At 42.6% G+C, this 12610-nt stretch overlaps 1 protein-coding gene across 1 annotated transcript in view; it reads right to left on the bottom strand.

Annotated features, from left to right (window-relative positions):
- The window catches only part of ptprz1b (protein tyrosine phosphatase receptor type Z1b), a gene marked incomplete at both ends in the record, with an annotated part of 52982 nt that overhangs the window by 16487 nt on the left and 23885 nt on the right, over positions 1 to 12610 (bottom strand). The window contains 6 exons of the mRNA XM_079236053.1: positions 45 to 195; positions 1619 to 1776; positions 2106 to 2172; positions 2297 to 2392; positions 2480 to 2631; positions 4300 to 4479. Of these exons, the coding sequence (XP_079092179.1) occupies positions 45 to 195; positions 1619 to 1776; positions 2106 to 2172; positions 2297 to 2392; positions 2480 to 2631; positions 4300 to 4479 (804 nt within the window). The remainder of the gene's footprint in view (positions 1 to 44; positions 196 to 1618; positions 1777 to 2105; positions 2173 to 2296; positions 2393 to 2479; positions 2632 to 4299; positions 4480 to 12610) is intronic.

The following is a 12610-nucleotide window of genomic DNA, read 5'->3' as shown; positions in this document are numbered from 1 at the left end:
TGTGTGTGTGTGTGTGTGTGTGTGTGTGTGTGTGGGTGACTTACTGGGTGTGAGCACGTCCTCCACTCCGGTGTACGAGGCAAACACCTGACCCATGAACTGCTGCTGCTGCTCCCTGAAGTTGTTCTGCAGGTAATCCGTTAGTATCGCGTATCCGGCCTGCTCCATGGTCATCACCTCGCAAAACACCTCCAACTGGGAACGGAGAGTGAGAGAGAGAGAGAGAGAGAGAGAGAGACAAAGAAACAAAGGAATGAAGACGTGTCTGTTGCATCTTTCTCCGTTTCTCTGCAGTTGCCAAAACAAACCGAGGCGTGTGAGTGAGTGCGAGTGATTAAAGGGATCTCGTCGGGGCCAGGCGGAGAAAGGGAGGCTGCTCTATTTTCGGGTTAGCTACGATGTGCCATCCCCATTTCAATCATTGCAAACACAGACAAGCACACACACACACACACACACACACGCACGCGCACGCGCACGCGCACGCGCACAACCACTTTCATGACCCCGTTCACTCTCTGTTATTGGGCTACATAATTGATGGCTATTAAACAGATGATTTCATTCAAAGTCGCCGGTTCTTAATCGTCTCCTCTCTGAAATCAAGCTGCCGTAACGTTGCGGCGCCGCTGCATCACAGGCCGTCGTTATCAGATCACGACCACCACCAAACCCCGATGATGTAAGTCTGTCACGTTGCATCACTCGAATGTGAGGATTTTTGGTTTTTATCTTGTACGCGGATGTCAACAACAGCTGACCTGAAACCAGCCACAACAAATACAGGCAGCGAGGATGTCGCCATGTTTGTCTTTTCTAAGGCGAGACGCCTGCTTTGCTTTCAGAACATGTCTTCTTTCAAAGAAGAAGAACATTTAGGGGATTATTTTTACCACTTTGTTTGTTTGCGTCTGTAGACTTCTCCAAAATCCATCAAAGGTTAGATCATGATACAATTTGTAATACATAACATAATTGTCTTGTAAGTAATCAACTGTGGAAGTTGTTTTACACTATACACTATATATGTGGTGCCTTCAAAGAATATGGAATTTTACAAAACGTTTTCTCTAAATTAGTTTTTTCTCATATTAAGCCAGAAATCTTCATTTCAGTAGCACTTTTATACAAGAAACCTTTCTATAGTCTGAAGCTTTTTATGTCGGCGTTTGTTAAGATATCATTCATAGCCGGATTCATTGAGGGATACAAAGAGATATCTGAATCTGATCCTCAGATTTCTGTTCAAGAAAAGAATAAATTTAAAGAGATAACGCCGAATCAGGTTTTCATTATTTAGAATATTAAGAATGGAAAGATGGAAAAATTTGCATCATAACGCTTGAAGGCTTTCAGACACAATGCTAAATCAATTTAGCAGTAAGAGCTGCTGTCACTGATTTCTAAAGAGGGATTTTCGATGTGACTGTCGGCTGAGCTGGAAATTGATGCTAATGCGTAAAGGTACATTCAGGTTAGAAGAGGGAATGGGAACCAGCGTCACTCAAGGTAATCTTTTTTTTACTGTTCAGAAAGAGATGAGTAATTGGGTAGTGACAGTGGACTCCAGTGTGTGTGTGTGTGTGTGTGTGTGTGTGTGTGATTAAAACCTCCTGACCTGGGTTTCTGATATGACCACAGTGTGTTTGAAGACGATCCATTCCACCGTCTCAGAGCAGGGCGGTGTGGTTAGTGAGCCATTGTAGATGTAATATTTATCTGTGTTATTAGGCAGCAAGGACCGCAGGGTGAACGCTTCCATCGACCCGCTCTTATCTGGTAAAAGAAAAAAAAGGAAAGGAAAGCAATGTATTGCCCCGAGGTCTGTAAGACCTCATGGGAGCAAGCAGTTTGCTAAGTGGACGACATGCACCGGGATATTCGAGTGAAGCCAATCAGCAACCTCTTATTATTCTGCCATTTAGAAGAGAAAAGAGAAAACGGTGTAATAATGGTCGTAACATTTCTGTGCGATCGTTTTCACTGCAAAACACTGCTTTGTCTGGTAAAATGATATCAAAACCACCATTTATTTCTGCTTCAAGGAAACATATTGGCAAAAACACCAACGGACCAACACCAGCTGGTATGTAGAGGCGACCTACCAAACCTGCTGACGGTGTCCACGGCTTCTATAACAGGCCGGAAGCTCTCGTTGTCTTCCAGGCTGATCTGTGGGAAAGAACATGGCGGCATTGATGGACAAGTTAAAAAAGTTTAATCTCATCACTGTATTCCTTGAGGGGGAACAGACTGATCTCTCGCTCCGGCCACAAATCAACGAGGTTCAACCGACCTCAAAGAGCACCGCCAGGGCAGCGATCCTCCCTCCTTCCCTGACGGCGGCATCCAGACTTTGGAAGTCATCCGGATCGTAACAGAAGATCTGCATCTGAACGAGTGCATTGGAAAATGAGAAGTTTAGCTTCACTGGAAGACACATGTATGATCAATGCATGTGCTGGTGATAAGACAGCACCTCCAGAGGGTATTTCATCCCATTCAGGCTGTGTTCAGACCCATCGGACGTCCCGTTGCAGTGGCCCCAGTGGAAGGTGATCGTACCGACGCGGAACCTGGAGCTCAGTCCTCCTCCGCTCACGAAGAACTCCCCTTCCACACGGAGGGCCACTAAAACACACACATGATAACAAGAAAGAATTATGTATTTCACTGAAGACGCCGACAACAGGCTTAAGGGCCGTCCCCACTAAAAAACTGCAATAGTGTATAAATATATCGTTTTAAAAATTGTCCTAACTCAAGTGCACGGCAGATTTATGAATGATACAAACCCCACCACTGCTCACAGAACGGATCGTTCATCGGTGTGGATGCTCACAACGTTATAGTAACTTTAAGGCTCTTGAGACCTTTAGTGTCAATACTCAGCTGTCACATGACCACCAGGCCCCAAAGCTTTGTCTGAATTCGGAACTTCTGGCACTGAGCGACTGGCAAGATGGTGGCAAGAAGTAACTCAAAACATTTCTTTCGTGATCCAACAGATGCAAAAAAATCCATGTTTTTTCTCAAAGTAAAAAAAGCCTCTGGGTGCTATAACTTGGATATGTTTATCTTTTTATGCATGGAATGAGGATATGGTCTGTCAGCAGTCTATTTTTTGTATTTGTCATTTGATACTTAACAACATTTGAACTTGTATTCACATTTTTTTTGCCACTTGGAAAAACAAAACATTGGCATATAATTACCATATAAAAGGCAACAATAAGGCTCAATATCATTGCCTTGTAAAGGTGAAATTGGGTCAAATATTGGGCTTTTTAGAGCTTCTTTAAATGACAACTGCCTGCTGTGTCTCTGAAAAACCAAGATGAGAGCGATGAGAGTGAACCAAAACAATGCTGACAGACGATAACACGCTGCATAGAGATGAGGGGACCGACAGTCTGCTGATAACAATGCTAACTGGGAGATAATCCTTTTTCATATCAAAGCAGACAATAACGTTTCATAAGTCCACTTTAGCCTCTTTACATGTGGCCTCTTGTGAACTGTATCTCTGATGTGTTGGGGAGACAACAAACCATGTATTGCCCGCTTAATATCATGGCAGCTATGCAATGTAATCACTTTTAATATGCAATTTCCTCTCTGACTTCACGGAGAAAGAGATAGCTCAGACAGCTTTCATGTGTTTATCAGGTCCGACTCACTCGCTCTCACTGTCACTTCTCAACGTCCTCATTTCTCTCCCCTGCTCCGTCTCTCTCTCTTTCTTTTTTCTGTCCCCTCCTGCTCTTCTGTTGTCGCTCAGCTTCATCTCTGCCTCTTGACACGGTCTTTCTCCACATGACATGTCGGTACCGCTGTCCCTCTGGCTGCCTCTCACTGAGTTACTCAGTCCCTCCCTCCTCCTTCCCTCTCATTGTCTCACTCTTTCTCCTTGTAATCCTCGCTGCTCCTTTTCTCTCATTAATCTCGAGTTGTTCTGCGTCTGGAAAGTGAAGCTTCTTTCCACATCTAGAGGATTAACATGTTGTGCTTTACAGAACCGGACTAATGTCAAAATCATTTCCATAGATTGAATCTACTACATGCATGATCTTCCTCCTCTGGTTGCTGCTTTAATAATGCACTTGTCTGGGATTGAAAGGATAAAGAAAAAAATCCTTTCAGCACACATGGAACAGCTTGTGGTCTGATTTCCTGCAGAGTGCCTTTGCTAACATGGCCTCCACAGCTTGAACTGGAGATGTAAGAAAGTCATGCTTGGGAAAAAATAAAAAAACTGTAGGAAAGGGCCACGAGAAAAGTGGATGAACATCAACATACCGGTCTTGCCGTTGTTGTGGATGGTGCTGGCCTCTGCCGTCAGCTGGTCCCAACCCTCTAGCTGTAGGTCCTGGTACTGCAGCCTGACCTGGGTGAACGTCTCGTCGATGTCCACGGGGGACTGCCGGGCGCTGCTGCAGGACGGGTACTTCTTCCCCCAGTTGTGCTGGTTCAGGGCACCTGTACATAAGAGAGAGAGAGAGGCAGATAGATGAAGAGACAAACACGTTCACGGACTGCTGATCTGAAAATGTCAAACTGCCTGATAGCTTGTTACGAAATCCTTCTCATGCGCTGTCAAAAGAAAATTGTGGAAGCGCAGATGCGTTTCAGGTGGAAAAACTGTGACTTCTTGCTTCGCCTCTGGATTTTCCTCCAAAATGCATCTTCCAATTACTCTAGAGTCTCTAAACGACTGAAATGCGGTCATGATGTGCTTCTCATAGCGCCTTTGAGATACATTTAGAGACGAGTATTGCTGTTCACAACAGAGCAACAGGTCAGAAGGTCAAACATGACTGGGCGGCCTCCGGTCACGTGTCAGCCTGGCACTCTGTATGCGAGTCCGTGTCTCCTATTTTGTGTTTTACTTGTGAATCGTTGTTTTGGGAAGAGCGGGGGAGGGGAGAGGGGGGGCGCAGCATGAATTCTGTTTAAACGTGTCGCCGTGATGGGTGCATTTGTGTGATTTAACAAGGCTGTGCTTTCTGCATGAATAATGTGAAACAATGTGAACAGCGCCAGGGCCAGCGAGATTTGCAACACAAAATACTCAATCACAATAGAGGAAGGGAGACGTGACGTTCTCCTGTTTCGGTGCTCAGAACAGATTTATTTGGCACTAATGATCTGCTAAATATCACCAGCTCTGCCTCAAAAGGGTCGTGCATTGTTTATTTATGAGCGCATGTCTGGTGTTTAAATATACGGACATGCAGTGCGTGCGAGAATTTATTCACAACTGAATGTCACACTATCTGCATTTACGTCAACTCACATGATGTGTGTATATGCTATTTTTCATTCTTTTTTTGCACAATACCTTCATGCAGTGTGTGCATGTGTGTGTAAAATATGAATTCACATGTTTTATTATTAAGTTACCTGTGTGCCCTCTGGACTGCAGTATATATATATATTTGTGTGCATGCATGAACAGCTCCTCGTGTGTGCATGAGTGAATGTGTTCATTTACTGCACGCATTCATCCGCTCCTCACAGTCATTTCCTGCTGGTGGATTCAGGTTAGTCACAGGGAGCAAACCTGACTGAGCTGCATTCATTACAGCCTAATACTTCACAGTTAAAATCATATGAGGGAACATTGGAAAACGGGCAAATAACAAAAAGTGAAATAGAAATAACAGCCTCTATAAGTCACATTAAAGTGATTTAAACTAAACAGCTTTACAACGTTTCCTTATGATCTCTCATGAAAAGCTACATTTTTGGTGCTTTTAGTCCAGAAGCACGTGTGTCATTACATGCATATTATTTTCAAAATAAAACTGCCATCTTCACATGAAACAACTCAAATTGGTTTCGGCAACAAAAATACTATAATGAGGAAAAGATCGTCGTTTGGATTAATTAATATAAGACCAGACGTGACCAGACTTATCCAGTGCTTTGTCATTAGTGTGCAAGTGTGTGTGTGTGTGTGTGTGTGTGTGTGTGTGTGTGTGTGTGTGTGCTTCACAGTATACAGTAGAGACAATGAGTCTAATGAGGTCAGAGCAGATGTTTAACTGTAACTGGTCACACATGACTTAACGAGGCATTAGCGTTGCATTCCTTATTGTGTGAGTCGTGAGAGTTTGCTTGGTCTAAGTTCAACTAAACCGATGCTATCTTTGTTGTATTGCTGCCTGGTTTGAACCTGGAGATAGACTGAGGATGATGGTGACAATGTGGTAACTTCAGTGGTTCAGCAACATCCGGCTGTATTTCATTTACAGGAGCCGGTAACTAGTCAACTATGAAATGTGTAGTTGTTTAAATTGTTCCTGTAATACGTGGCTTCAGTCTGTGTGATCAGAAACGACTGCGGCACAATTGCAACAATATAGCTCGTTTAAAATCCTCTTTATTTCTCATGCAGATTGCCATTTAATTGCCATTTGAATATATTTATTTCATGAATATATGGCAATGAAAAGGACTGATATTCACTGAATTTGATTGACCGTTTGATAATGTAGTTCAGCAGTTTCAAACGCAGCTTCAGCCACAGATCGTTTTCTGTCTCCAGCCGTGAATGTTTCTCGTTGTGCGAGAGGACGGCACGAGGTCTCCGGAGGAGTGTTTCGGCTTGTTTGTCGTAAGCTTTGAGGAGACTAAGCTTCTCATTGAGAGAAAAGTAGGTTGTTTTTCGTCATGATTTCATTGTGAATGCAGCAGCAAAAGACAAATAATGTGTTTTCCTTGGTAAAGACCCACATTGAACGCTGTAAGCGGACGACTTGATTACTACAAGCAGATTATTTATCTCCAAATCGTTTTGATTTTGTTTCCACTACCAGTTTTTGCTCAGTCACCCTCTTGTGGTATTCAGTCACACTGAGACCTCTAATACCACATCGACACAATAAAGCTGTTGCTCGACAATTTATTGAAAATAACACTGATTGAAGGTAATAACAGGGATATGAAGAATAAATGAGTAAAAGGTCAGAATTTAAAATCTTAAATTTTGACCTATATCTTGCATTTTACAAGTGCTAGTGGTGAACGTTTGTGTGTGTGTGTGTGTGTGTGTGTGTGTGTGTGTGTGTGTGTGTGTGTGTGTGTGTGTGTGTGTGTGTGTGGAAATGACCACATCTGCATCCGCGTCCCTCGGCATCGTAACACACACACACAAATCGAGTTACATAACGCTACCATGGCAACAAGTCGCTGACTGGTTGGAGCGAGAAATATAAAAAATCTTGACCGGAGCAAGGCTTTCCTGTCTTAATTTAAATCAATAAACACACACATGCATACACACCATCTCGCTTTCAGTCAAGGGCTAACGTTTCATGATTAAATATGGAAATTAAATTTCATATCTCTGAGTTCCACTTGCTTTTCCACAGTGTTCCCAGAGTGAAGCTTGCTGACACTGCCACTGTACCTATTGTTGTCAAATCCACATGGGAGACTTTTAAAGCAGAGTCTGCAATTTGATGGAAAAATACGATAAGTATTATTCTACTTTTTCCTCCTTACTTTTCGCCCTTCTACCTCTCGCTCTCTCAAATTCTACAGGAAGAATAGAAAGACATTGTCTCAATATTTTCAATAAATCGTCCGTATTCTCACGGTCAGCAGTCTGGGATTTAATTCATGCTCATCTGTAAAGTTATCAAGATGAAACCCCAATTTGACATCAACATTTGTATAAAAAATGTGCATTTAATTAATTTAGTTTGAAAGCTGCCTCGTCCAAAAGACAGACAGAGAAACAATGTGTGTGAACGTTGTGCTCTGCAGCGGATCAAAGAGAAGTCAGCTGTGAAATCGGCCAAGACAGAACCCATTTACACCTGGCGCTGCTGCTCTTTTTAACCACCTCCATCATTTCAGCTCACCTCTCACTCTCGAGGGAGGAGGAGAGGACAAAGAGAGGAGAGAGGAGACACAGCGTCTGAGGACACAAAGGGGAGAGAGTGCACCGAGGAGGCGACAAAGAAAAGGCTGAGGACACGAGAGGAGGGGAAAGACAAACAAGCGTGATAGAACAACTGTAGGAGGCAAGAGGGGGAGGACAAAAGAAGACAGAGAAAGGACAGAGACACAAGATGGAGGAGAGTAAAAGTGTGTGTGGTGTGTGTGTGTTTGTACATGCCCTGATGTACTGTACATCTGAGTATCGCACTGTCCGTCTCTCTGTTTCTGCTTACACCAATTAGCTCCCTTGGATGAGAGAGAGAGAGAGAGAGAGAGAGAGAGAGGATCACCCTCTGTGAAAAGGTTCTGCCCTGCTGAGCGAGTGAACTGTTCAGAAAACATGCAGGGTTATTAATTTGAATAATGTAGGGCTTGACTTTTTTGGGGGGACCGTCTGCTCCTGTTTGCATCACTGCTGGCAAAAATAGCTGAATATGTATCAAATATTAAAAGAAAAAAGATAACGGTGGCTTCTTAAGTTGAACACACAGCGGTGCTTTTCAGTCTGCGTTATTGTCTGTCTGGCAGGATAAACCAGTTTCACCTCCTTTCATGCAGCGAGAGGCCTTCCATCCTCTAAAAGCTAATGTACCATTTCATGAATGTATCAATGAATCTATCATTTTTTTATTAACTGATCAATAGTTTAGCACATCGAAGAAAACAGAGATACAGTCTAATCCCAAACTACATTTAAAAAACCCAAAGATGTTCAGTTTACAATGATTCCTGTTCAATCAATCACAAATCAATTAACCCACACATCATTACACCACTAATTATTTAATTACTGTGAACACAGATAAGGAAGCCTGCAGCAGCCTCTCTAACAGACCTTTTTCACAGCAGGAGAAGGGACAGGTGTCATTAACGACCTTATTAAAGGCCGCGTGCCATTTAGGGCCGTGGCTACACCTTTGTGATCGGGTGAGTCAGGTGGTTCTGGTTGATCGGACCCCACTGAAAATAATAAATAATAGCGTAAACCACGGCGCTGGTTGTCCCCGGCCCCAGGGCTCTGGTTTTGTGCCTGCCAGCTCAGCGCTAAGGACACTGGTACAGCTAAATGGAATGCAACCGCTGTAATGTGGTCAGTCACACCTGTTTTTCAAAAGTTAAATGAGTGACCAGCTCAGATTTGGGAGATTTGAGGGACAGTCGGGTCACGTGACTAACACGTCTAACACCGGTCGGGTACTTTATTGCTATCTTCGCTATCTTTTACTGGCATGAGATAAAGGCGACCACAATCCAGTTGACAAATAATGCTACATACAGCATATCACATTTTCTGTCAGGTTTATTTTCAAACACCAGTGTGTGTGTATGTGTGTGTGTGTGTGTGTGTATGTGTGTGTGTATATATATATATATAGCTCTGTCTTAGCTGGTGTCATGCGTTTCAATCAGTATCTCAGTTTGCAATAAAGTTCTCTGATTACAACGCAGCAGAAGTCTGAGCAGAGAAATAAGAATTGTTCTTTTGAGTGAGAAGAGACTTCAGACTTCATTCTTATTCTGCAGAATCAATGGCTATGAAAGCATTCATGGTCACACGCACACACGCACAGACAGACACACACACACACACACACACACACACTGCCTGCCTGACATAAAGGAGTGAGCCTAAGGCTGACAAGATCTAAGCTACTAAATAAATCAATTATGAATGGCAGAGAGGGGACTCCACACACACACACACACACACACACACACACACACACACACACACACACACACACACACACACACACACACACACACACACAGAGATCACTCATCCAGCGAGATCTGCTATGTTAATGATGGACCGCCACACACATCTACAGCCAGCATATCTGACAATCAAACCTGTCAGATTATTCGAAAAAGAAAAAGGAAAAGAAAACTCGGGGTAATAATCAGTCCCCATGTGCCGTTTATGTGATCTTCGGCGGCTCCGTCTAGACGTGTGGATATGAAAAGGTCTCTGGAGCGAGAGACGACCGGGACGAGACTCTGCATGGAGTCAAATATACAGTTAAATATTAAACAAATGCAGACTGGCTCTCTGAACTGATTTACTGTTTATCTAAACATGCACAGTGAAGGTTAGCTGGGAAATAAAACTGCACCAAACTTAAAGCTACTACGAGGAATTTGTATTGTGTGTTGATTTTGGTGTTTCCAAAAGGACAAAATCGGTAATGTTTCCGAGCGCCAGAGTCCCTTTAGAAAACTGTACTGTATATATGTACTGTACACACATATACATATATATATATATATATATATATATATATATATATATATATATATATATATATATATATATATATATAAATATATATAAACAGAATATAACTATATAGAAATAGCTGATGTATTACAGGCATCAGTATAACACTGAGTTTCAGAACCAGTTAAACATTTCTCACAGCAACTTTATACAAAATAAAAGTGTCCTTTGGCTCCGCCCACTGAGGTTTACCTGAGCCAATGAGATTCCTCCTGCATATGCATACATGTTTGTATAGCTTACAGCCCAGCCTGCCAACCTGTGACTGTCACGGAATTCAGATGAGACATCATCAACAGCGCGCTGTGGGAAGTTTACGAAGATTTCTGGATACTGAAATCATCACAGTACACAGTTACCTATCACGCTGGGTCGCCATTGCAGCCACTGAACTCATTAACAAGCCACGTGGTGCTGCAAGCCAGAAACACGGAAAGGGAACGGGGGGCAGAGAGAGTGTGTTCGTGAATAAAGGAACATGTATGCACCGCGGCGTCATTACCTCACGTCTCCCACAAGGCTCAGCGAGCAACAACTGGAGCAGAAGAGAAGCCAGCCTCGAGTATTTGGTGACTAAGAGAGAACTTGCGAACATAGTGGGTGGTGAACACATGCATGTGGACGGAGACAACGAACACATGAGATGAAAGGACGAGCAGCTAGCTGGTTGAGAGACACAAAACTGGAATCCGGGCTTCTGGAATAATGGAAAAGCCTCTACAGCAGCTTTAATATCCTCAGGGAACGCTAAGACCCTCCAAATAAAATGATGATAACAAAAACATCAAGGCATGGGTAATGCATACTTACAAGGATCAGGATTAGTTCAAGTTAAAGGCTTCCAACCAATTAGCAGTGAAAAAGTCCCACTCAGACAAACTGCTTGGTCCTGTAGACCAGCGGTCCCCAACCACCGGGCCGCGGGTCCCTTGGTACCGGGCCGCACAGAAAGAATGAATGAAAAAAATGGTGAAAAAAAAAAATCACGGTGGGAAGATGTTTTATTTTGAAAAATGACTGGACACATCCATCTGTGTGTCTGAGCCTCTTGACACATGTCAAGAGGTCACGTGATAAGTTACCCCAACAACGTTTCAACTCTGCCGGTGTTCTGGATTAAAATCATTAAAGAAATCATCATTCAAGGAAGAATATCCTGAGATCACTAAAAAAAGCTCTGAAAATCTGCTTCCATTTTCAACATCCTGTCTTTGTGCAGCGGGTTTAAGTTACGGAGTAGACTGGACTAAAGGTTTAAGTTACAGAGTAGACTGGACTAAAGGTTTAAGTTACAGAGTAGACTGGACTAAAGGTTTAAGTTATAGAGTAGACTGGACTAAAGGTTTAAGTTACAGAGTAGACTGGACTAAAGGTTTAAGTTACGGAGTAGACTGGACTAAAGGTTTAAGTTACGGAGTAGACTGGACTAAAGGTTTAAGTTAAGGAGTAGACTGGACTAAAGGTTTAAGTTACGGAGTAGACTGGACTAAAGGTTTAAGTTACAGAGTAGACTGGACTAAAGGTTTAAGTTATAGAGTAAACTGGACTAAAGGTTTAAGTTATAGAGTAGACTGGACTAAAGGTTTAAGTTACGGAGTAGACTGGACTAAAGGTTTAAGTTATAGAGTAAACTGGACTAAAGGTTTAAGTTATAGAGTAGACTGGACTAAAGGTTTAAGTTACAGAGTAGACTGGACTAAAGGTTTAAGTTACGGAGTAGACTGGACTAAAGGTTTAAGTTACAGAGTAGACTGGACTAAAGGTTTAAGTTATAGAGTAGACTGGACTAAAGGTTTAAGTTACGGAGTAGACTGGACTAAAGGTTTAAGTTAAGGAGTAGACTGGACTAAAGGTTTAAGTTACGGAGTAGACTGGACTAAAGGTTTAAGTTACAGAGTAGACTGGACTAAAGGTTTAAGTTATAGAGTAAACTGGACTAAAGGTTTAAGTTATAGAGTAGACTGGACTAAAGGTTTAAGTTACAGAGTAGACTGGACTAAAGGTTTAAGTTACGGAGTAGACTGGACTAAAGGTTTAAGTTACGGAGTAGACTGGATCATGTGTCGATGTTAGCTAGAGGCAACATAGAACAGGTCAATATTATATGCTACAATATCAGCCAAGCTTTCAGAGATGGAGAGAAAATATTGCTAATATGTTAACTCAGCCGTATGTTGACCTCAGCCGCCATGGCTGCGGCTTCGAAGCAGCAAACAGAGGGCTAAAGTATAAGTGGGATGAAGAGGTGGCCCACTCATCAAAACATGGTGGAATTAGCACGTCAGTGAGAAGATGGCGAGCTACTTAGCTAGCTTGCTAATTACGCCATGCCTCCACACAACACTTGTAACAAAAAAGGATCCAAACAAAGTTGTAATT

This window comes from Taurulus bubalis, assembly GCF_910589615.1.
Source record: "Taurulus bubalis genome assembly, chromosome: 20".
Lineage (NCBI taxonomy): Eukaryota > Metazoa > Chordata > Actinopteri > Perciformes > Cottidae > Taurulus > Taurulus bubalis.
The sequence above is the reverse complement of the archived record's forward strand: the minus strand, read 5'-3'. Positions and strand labels throughout refer to the sequence as shown.